At 41.7% G+C, this 17995-nt stretch overlaps 1 protein-coding gene across 3 annotated transcripts in view; it reads left to right on the top strand.

The window, feature by feature from the left end:
- NSF (N-ethylmaleimide sensitive factor, vesicle fusing ATPase) overlaps positions 1-17995 on the top strand; it is an 82128-nt gene that overhangs the window by 58800 nt on the left and 5333 nt on the right. For all 3 annotated transcript variants that reach the window (XM_074891712.1, XM_074891710.1, XM_074891711.1), the window contains exons 14-19: positions 581-737; positions 1845-1978; positions 3231-3297; positions 3489-3568; positions 12107-12241; positions 13051-13164. In XM_074891712.1, the coding sequence (XP_074747813.1) occupies positions 581-737; positions 1845-1978; positions 3231-3297; positions 3489-3568; positions 12107-12241; positions 13051-13164 (687 nt within the window). The remainder of the gene's footprint in view (positions 1-580; positions 738-1844; positions 1979-3230; positions 3298-3488; positions 3569-12106; positions 12242-13050; positions 13165-17995) is intronic.

The raw sequence follows: 17995 nt of genomic DNA, 5'->3' as shown, positions 1-17995 counted from the left end.
GGCACTGTGTAACTGCTGTAGTAGTCACCCAGTACAGTTAGTGACATGAGGTAGCAACTTCCTTCTGGGATCAGACATGCAGTGGTGCACCATGGGCTGACATACTGTGTCCTGTGTTGTAGGCATGAAAGTAGGGAGCCTCTTTCTGCCCGCAGTGCTAAGGCTCTGTTTTGTACCTTTTGTTGCATGCAAGGATCATAAAAAGGAATAGAACAAATAAAGAGAGCAACTTGGAGTTTCTTCTTTGTCATGCTCGCTCCTCCTTTTAGGCTACTTTCAGTTAATGGATGACAGCTTTAACATGGACTGTAGTAGGAGGTTTAAGCCTAGTTTTTGAGGATTGTCTTTAAATGGCATGGATTCAGAGCCCACTGACAACTTGCACTGGTTAGAATCTGTTTTGAGGGTGTATGAAAAGATGTTTCTAAATGTGCATGGTCTTCAGCAGTGCTCAGTCCTTTGAACTGAAATGTTGTGTGTCATCAATGGGCCTTCCAGTACTTACTGTCTCACTTAAGCATCTTAAGTGATGTGATGCAAAATTTCTCTAGTAAAAGAAATGTCCCCTCTCTTAATACAGGCATTTGGAACCAACCAAGAAGACTATGCCAGCTACATCATGAATGGTATTATTAAGTGGGGTGATCCAGTAACAAGGGTATTGGATGATGGGGAGCTGCTTGTTCAACAAACTAAGAACAGTGACCGCACTCCTTTGGTTAGCGTTCTTCTAGAAGGTAAATTTAAAAAAAAAATATCTATTAAAAAGAACAAACAAATTCTGTAAGCTATTCCTATCAGTTGCCCAAGTGGTCATCTGTTATATCCTGCAGCTGTATGTAAAAGAAACACATGAGAGGAAGAATAGAACTGATTTCTTTCAGTATACTTGGGTGAAATTGCTTTAGATATAAAAACTGTCTCTGAACCTGAGAGAAATCCTGTTCCTGGAATGATGGAGAAGTGAATGTATCCAGCTAATAACCTAAATGTGGATGTTTTAGAGTGTGAGCATCTCTGAGTTAGTTGTCTAAATTCTCTTTGAAGTCACTGATGAGCTCATCAGTGTAATTAGCTGAGTTCAAACAACAGTTTGTCTGCTGTTAGAGTGGATTGCCCTCGTGGTCACTGTTAGTGACTGAAGAGTCTAGGAAACTAGTTCCGATATGTACGCTACAGATACTGGAATAGAATTTGTTATTTAGTGCTTCCCTCTTTCTTTTCCTGAAGTAAAATGTGTGGATTACCACTATTGCTTAGTGGTCTGTAGCTTTGAGATTAACCTTGAGTAGATCCCCTGAATAATTCTGTGTGCTTGTGGCCAACATATCGCTTGTATGCAATACCTTCTTGCACTCCAAATTGATTTGTATTGGGTGTATAGATCAAGATGTGTCTTTGGGCTCTGGTAGAATTATTCTGGTGTGAATTCACAAGTTGTCAGTATTTACCTGGCATTCATGCTGTCGACTTGTTTGCCACAGTATGCAGAAATCATATTTAGAAGGAGCATAAACATAGTTAAAGAAGTTTCTCTGAAATAGAAACACAAGCTACTTTTTGGTGCAGTGGCCAGTCCTGCAAAATATGTAATGTCCTCTTCTGTGATGGTTTTGTAGTAAATCAGTCTGCATGTGCTCAAGCAGTTGCATTAATTTCCTTCACCTGGAGGATTGTATTGCACTATGGGTTAGTGTGTTCCTTCTGCAAGTAGAAGAAAAGGTCATTTCAAAATGCAGATACCTCTGAATGAGGTTATAAACATGCTTAAAATATTGTCCATGCTGAGCCTTACCAGAGCTGTTTCTCCCTTGTTTCTTCATTATGTTTGTCCTTTGTTTCAGGTCCCCCCCACAGTGGGAAGACTGCATTAGCAGCCAAAATAGCAGAAGAATCCAACTTTCCCTTTATCAAGATCTGTTCTCCTGATAAGATGATCGGATTTTCTGAAACGGCCAAGTGCCAAGCTATGAAGAAGGTACTTATGCATCCTACTCTTCTGCTTGATTACAATACAGTTCTATGTTCTCTAGTGGGCAGAAAAGTGAGTTACCCTTGTGATTGTCTTTTCTGCTCTCTGGAGGTCCTAAATTCCTGTGCATGTATTTATTTATTAAGTTGAATGAATGTTTTTGTGGCACTGGCACTAAGTGACTCAGGGCAGATTTCAGGGCTCTGTCCCAGTTGGGTCTGATACATGATCATGACTAACAGTGGAACAAAACACCTGATCTGTGATGAGCAAGTCTGGAGCTGTGTCTGCAAAGGTGAAGGCAGGAAGGCCTTAGGGTTGTACTTGGAAAGAATAGATCCTGCCTGAATGAGACTAGGAAGAGTTTTGAGGTGGGAATGTTTAGTTAAACAAGAGTTTTAACAACCTGGGGAGCCAGGGGAATGCAAACAAGTTGAACATCTTAAATCATTTCAAGTAGCCGAGTGGAAGGAAGGAGATTTCATTTACTCATTTACATTTTTCATTTATAAGTGCAAGCCAGCACTTACCCTTCTAGCTGAATGGTACTGAATGAAGCATGTAAGTGAAACGTTACTCTAAGATCAGTTTGTTGCAGGATTGCATAGTTTCCAAGAGAAGCAATGTGCTCATAACTGGAAGCCCAGTTTGTAATTTCGATTCAAAAAAAGAACCTTTTGGACGTCACTTGAATCAGCACGTGCTGGAGGTAGACCTGCATTACCACTGATGTCCTTCGTGCTACTTATTGTTTAAATCCAAAGCTTTGTAGGATGCTGGTTTGCTGCTCTATAAAGGGTGATGGGAGGCTCAATCCGTACCTGAGTAGGTCTGTTCCTCCTGCAGCATGCAGTTATGAAAAGTAACCAGTATCCAGCCCGGGTAGAAAAGCTTCATAATTGCATTACAATTGTGGGGGATTTGTGTGTGTATCATTATGTTATCAGTATTGCCCCAGCTCCAAAAACCAGGGGAATGGTGCTCTATTTTGTCTATTGCTTACAATTAAATGCAGGGCAGCTGGCGTTTTTGAAAAGTGTACGGAGTAAATGAACAAAACTGAGCTCTGAATTTGTTGAGATGGCAGTGTTTTATTAAATGCAGATAGAGTCTAGTCCCTTGGTACTTACCTTTTTCATTCTCTGTTTATTCCCCTAAATACTGCTGTGTTTAGCCAAAAACACGTCAACGGGTCCTATCATGACTATTGTAGTTTTGCTGCTGAGATTTAACAATGAGTCATTTTGCTGTTTTTTAGATCTTTGATGATGCGTACAAGTCCCAACTCAGCTGTGTGGTTGTGGATGACATCGAGAGACTTCTGGGTGAGTTAGGATGATGAGAGACCTATGTTGTCTGCTGTGCAGAAATATTGAAATATTTGCACTACTGAAATATTGCAAACTGGAAATGACCTGGAACCATTTACTTCAAGAGCTTTGAACTGTTTTTGATACAGTGAAGTGTCTCAAATGTGCATCTGCTTAGTGGGCATTAAAATCCATTTTCATTTCAGATTATGTCCCAATTGGACCGCGGTTCTCTAATCTGGTGTTGCAAGCCCTTCTTGTACTGCTAAAGAAGGCCCCCCCTCAGGTAAGAAAGTAATCAAGGGGCGAGATTCCTTATTCCTATAATAATTTTGACAGTGGAGAGCTTTGTGTCTTGCTGATAGCTGCTGTGCTGCCAGTGGTATTAGTGCTATTGTCTCTGATTCAGTCAAGTTAATCCTAGCCTGCTGCTGTTCATTCAGTTAGACATTTCTAGGATAACCACAAAGGATTCAGCTTTCATTATCTAATTACTTAAGGCTGAATCTTCTGCAGTTAGCCCTGGAAATACTAAGGAGACAAGTTTAACCTTCACCATGTAAAATTTAAACATGCAGGCTGTCTGCTTTCTGAATAACTAAGGAACTGTTTAGTCCAAATCAATCCCTGGCCCAACCACGTGTTCCTTCCTTATTTAGAAATCAGTTTCTAAGGAACATATGATTGTGGATGTCAGGGTTTTAATTTGTTCTTAATTTGAAATTATCAGGTGTTAATTACAGTGAGTGAGGAAAGCTTAAGATCTTACATCTCATGCTGATCCTGTATATTTGCACTTTCTGGCTTGATGAGATTTAAGAGCATCACAAGTGATAATATTTCTGAAGCTTGCACTGAAAAATACAAACAGACAGGGACTCTTCTTTTTTATTTGCCATTTTTTCTGTTGATCACTGCAATTCTGCTGTGTGTGTGTGAAAGTATCTGCATGAATAAATAACATACAGTAAAACCTTGAAAGTTGCTGTCAGGAAAAAGCAGAGAAGCACAACCTGGATGAACTCAAATTTTTTGTCATTTTTAATATCCTGGAAACAGTAATGTATGCGTGAGTATTGTTTTCATTAGAGAGTTTGGTGAAAAGACCTTTCAAATATACAACTTTGAACTAAATTGTAATGCCACAGGCCCTGAAGTTCCCCTTGTGACTGTCAACCTGGGAGAACAAAGATTTTTCCCAGTGAACTTTATGTGCCATGTGAAGTCTCTAACATAAAACTTGGATTCTGTTACCCCATATATTGGAACAGAAGGGCTGCCTGTATGAAACAGCACCACCGTTTTTGATTGCCATAATCTCATGTAATCATTGACATACTGCTGGGTGTTTCCACAGTACCAGGAAATGATTGTTCCTATAAATAGGAGAAAACAGAACTTGGTTTGGTTCAGTTGTCAAAAGAACTTAAAATATTAAATTGTCCATTTTATCACTGCATCCTCTGAATGTATTTTGCTGTTTAGATGCACTTTTGTTGGCACCCAAGTCTCCCTGAAAGCAGGATGCGGGGCTTGAAGCTCTCAGATATTTGCCAAGTTTATGCATGTTGCTAGAGATTTGTACTCTGCAATGTTTGAAATGCCCTTGAGGCTGGAAGACTTTGGGTTGACAGCCAATATTATGGTGACTTAAGCCATAAATTGTTGGCGGGTAGAAAGTTTTCTGAGGAAATGTCACTGTTTGATTGATGATGTGGGTTTTTTTTCTTTTTTTCTAAGTGTCCACTATTGGCTACTGCGGAAATTAGGACATTGGGTTAGACAGACCCTTTGGGCTGACCTAGTTTAGTGGTTCTGATGATGGGGTTCTTCCTAGCACGTTTGTTTCTTGTGAGTTCCCTGTGATAGTCATGACGTGGGGATTTTTTTCATTAAAAAACCCAAAATGGTGTATAAGAGAGAGTCATGCAGGAAAAGACCTTTCCTGTTTTGAAGTTTTACTGTGAAAAAGATTAAATTTGGGCATGGAGACCCTTGGGGTTTTTAAGCTCAAGTGAGAAATGCACAAGGGGATAGTACTGCTGGTTGATCAGCGCCCTTCCAAGTTCCCTCTGAGATGACTAGTTCCCTTGGGGAGCAATTTATTTGGAAGTAATGGCTGATTTGAGGGATTTTGCTGCAATTTGAAATGCAGATATGTGCTTTAAATGTACATGAGTAGCATCAGTGGTACTAACCTGCTCCATGAGGTCAAACCAACATAAATTTCTGTGGGATTGGGATCATGGGTTAGGTTCATTCCTTGTAAAACTGGAGTGTCCTGGGACGTGCCCGGCATGTCCCTGTGCTGAGAGAAATTGTTGGCAAGGTGCTGGGGAGACAATACCTGTCTCCATTGCTATCGGATAGGCTCTTTACTCACTAGTCAGAGATGCCCAAAATATGGAGTTGATTTGAAAAGCTTAGAAACAGGAACGACGGAGCAGTTGAAACCGCAAGCAAGGAGTGAGTGGGAAGCGGAGGGTGCGTTTCAGCCGCGCAGCTCTGCTGCTCCCATCTTTGTGGCCCAGATTATGTATTCACACGGTGTTGTCACATCACTTGCAGAGAGTATATTTAATGTGCAAGCAGCTTCCTACAATTACTGTAGGCTGTGTGTGTAAGAGGAGCATTTCTGGGATGAAATCTGATTAATTATGCATTGAGGTATATGTCTCTGTTGAATTGGTTTATGAAAGCTGCCTCCCAGACTCCCCTCTTCCTATTGAGGCTATATTATTTTAACGGGTGTGGGAAGGGCAAATACTTGAAGCTTCTGGTTTTCTGGGCTTTCTGGCTTCTTTGTACTTTGCAGAAGTTTTGAGAGTAAACACGTTAGACTTAAAGAAACTAGAAACATCTCTGAGTTTGCTTTAAATTCCCAGTCACAGCTCGTGCTTGCTAGTTCCACTCAGCAATGCTTAAATAGTGGTATCTATTACTACTAGCTCAAGAAGACTGAAAAACATTGCATTTTGTTTAGCATCTTTTTTTAAACCAATTAAAAATCTTTTCTAAAATGGATTGAAGAGAAGAAAATAAACCATGTTCTCTTGGGTCTTTATTTCAATCAAGTTTCCCTGTGTTGTGCAGGAGAAGAGACTGGGGGGGGATAGAAAGACTGAAAAGGACTGTCGCAGCAGGGAGCCAAGCGGGAGAAAAGGACTTCTCTGAGAACTAAGCAGCAGCAGCTCCGAAAGCCGAAGCTGCTTCATCTACATGCAGAGTCACACAAGGCATGGAGACACTCACCAGCCCCACAGAGGTTTCACATGTGCTTCCCTGCTGGTTCCTGTGAAAAGCTAACAATTGGCTCAAAGGGTGAAAGACCATTGCAGCATCCCCGCGCTAAGCTGGACGTACAATTTGTGCAGTGTTATGAAATGTCTGGCTTAGTGAGATGCTCTCGACCACTCTGGTGGATGCCCTTCCACTGCTCCCAGAGGCCCCCGGCCCCTTTCCTCTCCGGGACACTGGAGGCTTTTGCCGATTTATGAAAGTTGACAGGGGAAAGGGGGGAATAATCTCCTTGTTTGGTATAATCCCAGATGCATTCCTGATTCCACGTCACTTGGTGTGAATTGGAAGCAACTCCAACAGTGACGTTACCTTTATACTTGTAAACTTGGGGAATCGTGTTTTCTGCCATTACATGTGAAGAATTGTTGATACCTCAGAGCACATGCATAAAAATAAATATACAAGGGTCCAAAGTTGAGTGAAGAGCTGGTGGGTGAGCAGCAGAGGCACTTTCAGTATCCACCAATACTTGGTTATAGCATAGTTCAAGTTCGCCTCAACTCCCCTTGCCTAAGGCTGTCTAGGTTTGCTGAAATTCTGTAATTTGAGACTCCACTGACATGTTGAGACTCCATTTGCTTGTAACAGAGTCTGTGTAATTCTTTTATGTTCTAGTTTGTCTTTGGTAGTCAATGCAATAATATGGTGCCCATTAGGGAGTGAATACTGTGTTAGAAGAATCAACCTTGTGGTGCTTGAAAATGTGGTGGTTTAAAACTACTTCCTCTTGATCTTTGAGTCCCATAGTTCTCTGCATGATTATATCCTTTATTCAGATAAGACCCCTGTAGCAGAGAGGTGAAATCTGGGGTTATCCCACTCTAGAAGTCAGCGGGGCAAGATACGCACCTTTCTACTAGGTATCCCCCCATCGGTATAGAGGGATCTGGAGCTCCGAACTGGGGAACTTTTACTGCCTAAAAATGGGCAGGATGAATCCAGACTGAAGTGATGTGCCTGTATCTAATCTCTGTTGATGAAAGAACTAGGCTTAGAACTGTCCTGGTAGTGAGTCTCACACCAAATGGTCTTAAGCTGTTGAAAAGCCAAGTTCCTCCTTAGTTGGTAGTTACTCTTGTTATGCATGATGTTTGGAAGTTCAGCTTGAATCCTGATCTTCTGTGGGCTGAGCACATGGCATGTTGCCTTTGCAGTGACTGCTGTAGAAATTAAGGATCAAAAATGTGAATATTTCTGAAAATGGGGGCAGTTAAGCAGGACATCTCACAATAGCACAAGTAAGTCCAGTGATACCCTGTGGTGTGCTGTCACTGCGGAGTAGTCGGATGAGGGCAGCTTTTTCAATTTGCCTTGATGGCTTTTCATGCTTTTCCGGTAATGCCTGGGGCAAAACATTTCTGACTTGTAGGTTTTCCACTTGTTTGCTGAGCAAGTTGCCTGAAACTTTGAAGAGTACGAGGGACTCGTGACACTTCATTTTCTTTTAGTAATTGATACAGCAGAGATTATGCTTGTTTTACGGTAACTGGTTTTCCAGTGGCTCAAGTTTAAAGGTAGCAAGTTGAAGTGCATACTTTCTATTGAAGAAAGCAGGGAAAAAATCAGTATGTTTTGGGTGGAGTTGTTAAATTTTAAGCACTGTTTTGCAGAGTAGCCATCTGTTTTGAGGAGATTTCAACCATTCAGTCATCAGTGGTTTGCGGTCCCGAGCATGGATCCTAACAGAGATACCTAAAAATTGCTGATGGATCTGACCTCTATTAACTTGTCCTGTTGCTTTTTGGATCTTGCTGAGCTTTTGCTATTCTTAGTGTTGTGCTTCCTTGAGTTCAACTGAACTGTATGGTGAAAGCAAACATCCTTTTGTTCAAAACCGATGCTGTTGTTTAAAACTGATGCTTGATAATTTCATGTAGTGCTCCCTAGTTTTTATTTTGAGAAACAGCAGTTTTCCCCCCTCACTTCTCTACACCTTCTACGATTTTATAGACCTCTCTGTTTACCCCTCATCAATTTACCAAGAGTCTATTTAGGGAAGTTATTCCATATTTCTGACCATTCCCATGGCTTTCCTCCGATTTCTCCAACCCAGTGATGTATTTGAAATGGCTAGGATTGCGTAGGGTCTTAAAGAGCACCCTGGATTCATATGGTAGAATAATGACTTTTGTTTTACTCTTCTCCCATTCTAAAAATGTCTGAGTGTTTGCGTTTTGAGTAAGGTTTAGCATTAAGCTGGTGTTTTCACAGAACTTACCACAGTGACCGATTCCAGTGGCTTTCCTAAATGGTAATAAGTCATTCAGAGTAATTTTTGTGTGTGTAGTAATTGTCTGCTGGCCTGATTTACAGCAAGTTTGGGATTCATCTGACTAAATGGGGCTGTCAGCGGTTTGGTTTTCTGCGACTGAACTAGTTGTTTAGAAAATAGTTTGCTGTATGAGTCTAGAGGGTAGGCAGCTTTTCTGGGAGGAGGTGTATGTCATCTGGGCTTCATTAACTAAGAAGGAAATGCAGAGACTAAGATCATATGTGGACACCTGAAGTTACAGGAGGTAAAACTCACTTCACTAATTACATTTCTGTGCTGCTTACATCCTTTCCTGGTCTCTGTTGAAACCCCAAACTAGACTCCATTTTTATTATAATCAAGCATGGTTTTCATCAGTGTAGAAGTTGCTCAGGTAGCATCCTTCAGGCAGTTAGTCTGCAAGTTATTCCCTTGATTGATTCTTATCTGCTGTGCCAGGCACTGCACACATGCTCTTAGCTATATTTTGGGAACAGATACCGCCTTGCTGGCTGCAGTTGAGTGTCTTTTTCATCCTAAAATGCTCATAGTTCATGGGAAGCTGTTACTAACACAATCCCTTAACCAAGCTGTTCCAGACTCTGAGAGTTACGTACAGTAATAAACAATTTTTAAAAATAATTGCTATAGTTTGTAAAGCAGATCGGTCTTGGTAGTGTAGCATTGCATGGATTTGTGCTTGCAAGAGGGCATTGGTGGTTTCAGTTCTGTTCAAGAGTCTGTCTTTGGCTTCCTTTGTACCCTACTACCTTACCTGTATAATGAGAAAACTGTCTGAAGGTGCCTAACAGCATACATATGACTTGTTACAATTTTTTGAATAAGGTAGCGGAAATTCTCCTTGCAGGGCTTACACTTTTTACTGAGTTACAGCGTATATAATATCAGATATAGCAGCATCATTTATGAATTGAACAAAAACTCAGAGGACAATGTTGAGGAAATATAGAGCAACCATGAAAGCAAAGTAAATCAGAATCAAGATGAAATTTTCTCAATTGAATCTGCTGATAACCCCTGTTTCTGCATTCTGAAGATTTTAAGCATGCATCAGTTCTGCTGTCACATGTGCTGTTATCCAAGTATATTGTAGCAAGCTGAAGTCACCTTTTAACCTTGTCCTTGGGTGGTAACTTCAGAGCAAATGTCAGAGGTGTTTGTACCATGTTTCTGTGGTTCATGAGCAGGTGGTGGTTCAGGTGTTCTTGGGGGACTCATTTCACACAGAGTCCAAGCCTGGGTTCAAAGTCTGTTTTACCAACCCCTTCCAAAGATGAAAACCACTGAAAATTTGTCTTCATATATGCAAAAAGCTTTTCTGTTGCTGATCATCATATCTTCTTGGCCTGTTAAGTGTTTTAGCTGAAACTGAGCACCTGGTGGGGCTTTCTGAATTCCTTGTAGGAGTGAGGATCAAATGCCATTCCCTTGCTCTCCACTGAGTGCGTTGTTTGTTCATCTTTGCATGCAAGATCTTACTGCATTGGTCAGATTTGGCTCAAACTTGTACGATGATAAAATATTTTCCTGGCTTTGCTACACAATGACCGTCAAAAAGGAAACAAACAATGTGCAATTGTAAAGCTGTGGATGTGCAGAACATAGTGGAAGCAGCAACCTATAGGATAGTTGTATTTGTGCTTTCTGTGGACATTGTATGCCCCTCTCAAGGCTACCTACAGGCATTTTTAGACACTCAGACCTTGTTTGCTTGCTGTGTGCCACCAGCAGGTGAGCCTTGTCTAGTAATAAAGCATTCCCTACTCCCACTGCAGTTTTAAACCTGGCGTTTCTGTCGTCAGTTCAGGAATTGGCTGCTTTTCCCCATTAAATTGCCCAGTAGGTTTCTGAGGATTTCCCCCTCTAAAGGGGTGACTGAGCTGGTGAGTGTGGTGTCTCCTGAGATGTAGACAGTGATTAATACACAGAAGGGTTAGCACAGTGTTTCCCTGACAAAGCCTTTGTGTGAAGCTCGTGACCTGGGGCATGCTCTGGTTTCAACCTGCCAGGCATTACTTCCTTGTGCTGTCTTAGGCTAAAAACAAACGTGAAGTGAGCAGCTGAGTTCCTTACCAGTGCTGGTGCTTCCTCATTGTCCGTCACCCAAAGCAGAAGTTTAATCTGTTCGAATACAATGGTACTCAGGGAGAAATAAATAAATGCTGCGAAGACGCTTCATCTTCATCAAGGATGTATTAAGTTTAAATAGGTTCTCATCCTTTATCAAAGGATTGCAAAGCACTTACGAAATTAATTTTGGCTGCTCTGTGGGGATATTTTTTAGGTTTTTGTTTGTTTTGCTTATAATGATGAACAGAGTTTGTGTCATGAAGTTGAAATATAGAACTTTACTCTGTCTCTGAGCATCAGCTAAACTTCTGTACAGCAAATAAGGAGGATACTTGGCCATCCAGGCCTCTCCTCAACCCATGGGTTCCTTGTGTACTGAATTGGAAAAGGGACAGGTCACAGCTGATAATCCCAGCAGCTCCTTCCGTCAGCCAACGCTTATCAGTGTCTGAACGCTGCATGGTAAAATTCAAATAGCACTGAAATGGCATTTCCAAGATGAACTAGCAAAAGTTGATTTTTATTGGCAGTTGATGTTTTCCATTTGTTGCTCTATTATTTATAAACCCTGTTATTGCTCAGGCCAACTTGGAATTGGTGTATGCACTGTCGGTTTGAACTCAGAGGCTGCCAGACGTGGTACTGTCCTTTTATACAACCACACTGGCAATGGGAAGTTTGACGAACTTATGGCAACCTCTGCTCTTAAAGCGTGAGCTGTAAAACCATTGGAACTGTCTGTACAGTGGGCAGAGAATTCACTGTACCCACAGGATTTCTAAAGACAGGCTGTTCCCCTGAGAAGTCATCTGTAATTCAGCTTTTGGAAGTGGGGGGTTTGCTCATGCTTCTAAATGTAATGAGGATTCAGCTATTTATAATGAATTTAGAATGAAAGGTAAGGTAGGAAAGCTGTGAGTATGTGTGGGTCTTTTGTGTACCATAATTTTTGGAGCCCGCTGGTGATATCTCTCTGATTTCTGCAATCTGAGCCTAGTCTTACAGAGTGGATGTTGACTTCTTCAGTTCCAAGAGATTTAAGCCTATTAATTTTATTTTAAGTTCTATTTTTACATAGCTATTTTCTGTTTTTCATTTGTAGTTAGCTGAAGCTTGCCAAGGCTGGTTCTCCTCTTTTCTCTTGTTTTTCCTTTCTTGACACTTATTCCATTGCACGGACAGGGTCGCAAGCTCCTAATCATTGGAACCACCAGCCGCAAAGATGTCCTGCAGGAAATGGAAATGCTGAATGCTTTCAGCACCACGATTCATGTGCCCAACATTGCAACAGGGGAGCAGCTGATGGAGGCTTTGGAGGTGAGAAAAAGTTCAAGGATGTCAAACAAGCTCGAAAGGTGCTGGAAATGAGTGATTTTGCAGTAGCTCTGCATTTGGGAACACTGTCCCACTTAACATTATGTCATAATGTAACAGTTCTCCAGTTTAGTTTTTCATGCAGTAAATTAAGGCAAAATGAGAGAACATAGGTCTAGGGAAAAAGTTTGTGGAGTGGATTAAAAGATTCCGAGGGCATGGAAGTGGGTAATGAATATAATCGAGGCACTTAAACTGAGTGTGCCTGGAGGGTGCCAAGCTCTCATGAATTGGAACAACATCAAATGAAGGTGTTTGGTGTTGAAGAGATTATAGGTTCTTTATAAATTTGTGCCCTTAATGGCTGCTTATTCTATGCCATAGTGGAAACTGTAGTGAATATTGAAGGCTTTTAAAATAAACTGAACAGGCAGATCTTTTGTGGAGACTTGCAAGTTGTCACAACGATAGTATTGTCAAAGCTGAAAGACACGGACGCTCTTGCAGCAGTCTTGAAAACTTACTGTGGCTTGAGCCACTGTGTTCCTTCTAGACTCTAATCTGGAGAAAACCTCAAATGGATCCTAAGAGAGTCACTAACTGTTTGATTAGAGATGTTATGAGGAGAACCATTATGAAATAGAAGAATATAAGTTTTTTGCCTTGTCTAGATACATTGCAACAAATTTTTCTTCTGAGCTCAAAAATGCTTTCTAGCTTCTCATTCCCCTTTTCCTGGGTTAGGTAGCATTATTCCTACTGACAGTATCCTGTTGTTGAATTTCTATTTTTTAACTTTTTTTCTCCCCCAGCTCCTGGGTAACTTCAAAGACAAGGAACGCAGCACTATTGCACAGAATGTCAAAGAGAAGTCTGTCTGGATTGGTATCAAGAAGCTGCTGATGCTGATAGAAATGTCATTACAAGTAAGAATGTTTCTGGTCCAGGAAGGACTGGCATGAATAGAGCAGTCTGAGGTTCCCACTTCTCTGCAGACTCCTACTTTAGCTGTGTGGTCGGAGCCTTTGAACTGGTTTAATTGAGAAAAGAGCTACAGTGAGAAGAAATTTTCCTAACAAAGAAATCACCAGGTCTTGGTCCACGGACAGATCTTTAAAAACCACAGTGCCTATAGGCTGTTTAGAGCTGCACTTCAGAGAAGAGCATCTGGCAACTGGAGGGATTGGATTAACTTACCTTTCATGAAATTTCTTCTCTACACCCAGCATGTTAAGATAGCAGATAGCAATCACTTAGGATTTTTTTTTTTTAAAGAAAAAGGTGCCTGTGCAGGTGTATGTGCTCTTTCCCTGAAGAAGATAAATCTGTCAGGCTGTTCAGCTGCTCTCCTCTTTATTTTCCACTTTCAGCACTTTAAAGAAAATAATTGCAGAGGGTAGAAATATGTAGTTCTTAACCCTCCCCCGCACCCATCATCTATGCCTGCAAGCCAGCCATCAAGCTTGTGCTCGACAGTATGTGCATGCTAAAAATGAGAGGGTGTAGCATGCAGCCCTAATCCTCCGCGGCTGACATTTCAGCGCCCTTCTGAGTCCTCCCCCCCCCTCGCACACTCTCTTTTCACATCAAATGGATTTAGTGCAGCTGAGTGAACTGTCCTTAGATCTTCCTAGGAGAGGCTGAGCATAAGCTAAGAGGCATGTAGTTTAGCAGCATATAAGTCATGTATCCCTCTGTTCACTATTCACAATTCTGTTAAAACTTGCACAGCACTGAGGATATGCTCTGACTGGATGTCACCTCAGGGAATAAAGTCATTTATCTAGATTACTTTTTCCTCTTCTTCCTTGGCTTTTAATTCCATACCTACAGGCAAGTCAGTAAGTCATTGCTCACATGTATTAAATGTATTTAAGGGGTGCAGGGCCTTCGGGGACTGCCTGGCTCTGTTGCAGTCCATTTCACTTAGCCTTGACAATGGATTCCTTCTTCTGACACATGACATTTTCTTTTGCTGCTTTGACCTTAAGTGTTGGTTCTTTTCAAAACTGAAGGTGAAGGTTATGTAAATTATGGGCAGTTCTGAATCTGGAGCATGGGTGGAAATGCTTACCCTGGCCTCGTTCGCAGCATCGCCCCACGGCTGCACGCCTGCGGTGCTGGAGAGAGGGAGTCTTCACGCTGCCCTAGGCTGTGCAGACAGATAAACTGGTCTTGTATATTTTTTTTTTTTTAACCAGACCACTGTTTTGTAGGTGAGCCCGTGACCAATCAGGCTGGGAGAAGACAGGCAGAACTGTGACTCTGTGCCATTTCTGACAAATTGAGCAAGTATAAAATGAAGGGATGCTCCTGCCAATCTAGGTGACTGATAATCCACCGTACATCCGTGGTTGCTAGCAAGGCAGCTTACGTTATTGCACTCAGTTCAGGTAATTGTGTGGTAGCATAGGTAATAGCATATGGAAACTAAATATGAAGAAGTTCTGTTCCAAAAGGTCTGAGGTGTTTACATGACTCCATCTGCTGAACTACTATAAATACAGGAAAGCAATACAGGCTCTCACTGCATAGGAGAACACTTGTATCTGAATGCTCTGGAAGACCACAATGATACCTAATTTGGCTAGCTTTTACAGGAAAGCAAAATGTCACCGAATGACAAGTCCAAGACTAGTTTCTTTTTTCACCTAGCTGGACCACAGCTTTTTAGAAAGAGATTTGAATCTGAAATACCTTAAAAATTCCAAGGGATGGATAAAATTTCTCAAAATTCAGCTGATTAGATCCAACGGTGAATGAATTCTTTGCAAAAAATACGCACCTAGCTTCTTTCTCTGAATCTGCGTGTTTTGTATTAATAGGCTAGTAAACACAATATATGCTATATATAGGTATTCTTGAGCTGTTCACATGACTTCCAGTGTGTTTCAGACTGAAGTCTTGCTGAACCACTCTCAATATCAAAATCCTTTCTTGCAGTACCATGAGCCACTGCATTGCTCTGGTGTCTTGGGTTGCTTTGTTACCTTGTTTACAAACCTTGTAAACCTACATTTTTTGGCAGCTTAATTTCCCTCAAACTGTTTATTGCTATTTCTGGCCTTCTTTAATGTCGAACTACTCGTATTTAGTGTCACATACTTTGGTCATCTTGTATACACTGAGTGTCCCGGAATGATGTTATGTTCTTGTTCAAAAGAAGTCTTTGATGAATGGATACACTCATGAGTTGCCATGTGAATCCAGAAAAGTTTAGTTTTGAAGTGTCCTTGGCTGCGGTACCTGGTTCACCTCACAGAGCTGTCGGGTGCCACATGAGCTTCACCCTGCCCTGATACTGCAGCCCTACCCTGGGGTGCTGCTGGACACATGAGCCTTCTTTTTCCAGAGCTGGGGGGCTGGTTCCTTCTGCTTATTTACTGCCTGTCTTGTTGCTCTTGGACCTTGCTGGCAACATTCCAAAACCCAAGGTCTCTCTCCTTCTTGGAACAGGAACCTGAATGAGCCAGGCAGCTTTCCAGAAAGCCCCTTTTTGCACCTCCAGTATTTCCTGATTTGGTAACTTCTGTTTAGCATAAATAAAACTTAATCTAAGCTGTTTGTAATGTATTTTAATTTACATGGGAAATTACTTTGAAAGGTCATCATATAATATTGTCTGCGTTATTTTAAACTAAATGCTGTATCTGGACATACTAAGAGTTTGGGTTTTATGACAGATTTACAGGAGTACTCTACTACCCAAGGACATTCACATCTTGGTGGAGTATCTCCTCTTCTCTGGACTGAAGGTTAATGAAGTCTCTTCAGTTGCTTTTTTTCCTAAGGGCTCCAGGCATGTCCTGGGGATACTGCATTACCTCGAAAGGAACAGCCATTTCTTTGCCACCTGTCTGAGCTGTGTCACAGAGTCAGTCTCCACTGTTCTTCCAGAAAATCTTTCATCCAGTTTGACAGCAGCATTTCTCCTTTCACAGGGCACTAGAGGGTCTGTTCAAGAGTCCTGAACCTGCTTCCTCTTTGTACTCTATGGACACCATCTTCTGCTCCTTCCAGGGCAGATCAACCTTCTGGTTTGGGGTCTGCATTTTTCAATAGGCTTCTTTGTTGCCTTTCAGCTTCCTGCTTCAGACTTTTGGACAAGATATTGTGTCTGCAGATAAATGCTGTTCTTCCCAAAGATTCTGTAGAAACTGTGTCAGTACAGATTATGGACAAAGCGTCTTACCGTGGCCACTTTCTTATGTCCGAGTGAAAAGGGGTGGGGAGGCAGCATCTTTGGTTTGGGAAACAGCACACTGGCATTGGCAAGTTTGAATTTCAACTGGTGGCATTAGTACAGATCTTTTTAGGAATGAAGAGAGGACATTTGTTTATATATATCCAGCTCAGATCATCTCTTTTTTTTTTTTTTTTAACAGAACTATTTGGTCCTTTGTTGATATTTCCTGATTGTGCTGACTTTCCCGTGGTTTCCTAAGGTTTCACCAAGGTTCTGGCAACAGGACCATCTTCTCTGGAGGTAGATAATACTCTTGATCCTTAGGTCAGTCAGTGAGATAGTAATTGCAGAATAAGCCAGGCCCTGTGACTGTTCTGTGTGACATTCTCTTTCTGTCAGCTTTGGGCTTTCCATCGATAGCCAGAAGTCATGCCTTGCTCTGTCTCAGTGTTTGTGGTTCCTTGGGTCAATCTGAGATGTGAAAGATTCTCTCTTTACTGGGTAAATTGTCTGGTTTTGTATCCTCTGCAAAAAGTGTCTTGACTCTTGACTCACTGTTTCATGCAATAGACTGTTGGTATTGGTGTCCCTGGCAGCATAAACATTTGCTGTGCTTTATGGGTTTTGCCTTTGGCCCTCAGCAGTGATTCTGTGTGGAGTGCAAGTACTTAAGTAGCGAGTTGCTGTTCTTAACCATCAAGCTGCCTTTCACTGGTTTGCAGAATACTTAAGATCTTAAAATCACAGACTCATTCTTGTTGGAAAGCACCTCAGGACATCATCTAATCCAATTCAGACCTTCAGAAAGCATATGTGTAGATCATTACGGACATCTCACCACTCTCTTCAACATCAACATTTGATGGGAACCAGGCCTTTCCAGCTCTGACTGGAATAGGTGAAGTTTGTGTTTTGGACTCTTGACAGCAAGGTTCACTTCTTGGCAGTTCATTTGCCCAGCTCTTCCAGCTTTCTCATGGAGAATCTCTCTGTGAATTTGGATCATAGATGAAAAGTCAAATCTGAGGACTTAGTGGGCTGCCACTTGAGTAGCTCCTGTGAAGAAGTCCTTTTGGAATTAGACATCTTCACTGCCAGTAGCTACAAAAACGCCGTGTGTCTTATCTGAGAAGGCCAGGGATCCCTCTCAGATGCACTTTTCTACTCATGGTCAAAGTTCAAATGTATTTTGTCCTTTTCCTCAAATTCCTTTCTTTTATGGGATGTCTGAAGCTTGTTGAGAGAGTGTGTGCTGGTAATTCTTTTTGCTTAAGCTTGGCCTTGGCAGCTCTGGTTCCCAGGCTTGCCTTGGCTGTCCATGTAACTTGAGGTTTCAGCCACTTTTGAACCTCCTGTCCAGGACTTGCAGTGAACATTTCATCTAGGTCACTGTGCAGGTGATATCTGGTTCTCTAGGGTGAACTGTTTGTGACCTCCTTCTCTTCAGGTGAATGTCCTGGAGAGCAGGAAGGTGCTAAACAGATACTCTGCTAATTGCACCCATTACATTTTTTTCATCTTTGTCTAGTCCAGCCCCGTGCTCTGACCAAGCACGATCAGGTCACTCAGGG

The sequence above is a fragment of the Strix uralensis genome, chromosome 22 (genome assembly GCF_047716275.1).
Source record: "Strix uralensis isolate ZFMK-TIS-50842 chromosome 22, bStrUra1, whole genome shotgun sequence".
Lineage (NCBI taxonomy): Eukaryota > Metazoa > Chordata > Aves > Strigiformes > Strigidae > Strix > Strix uralensis.
Note: the sequence above shows the minus strand (reverse complement) of the source record. Positions and strands in the feature narration are given on the sequence as shown.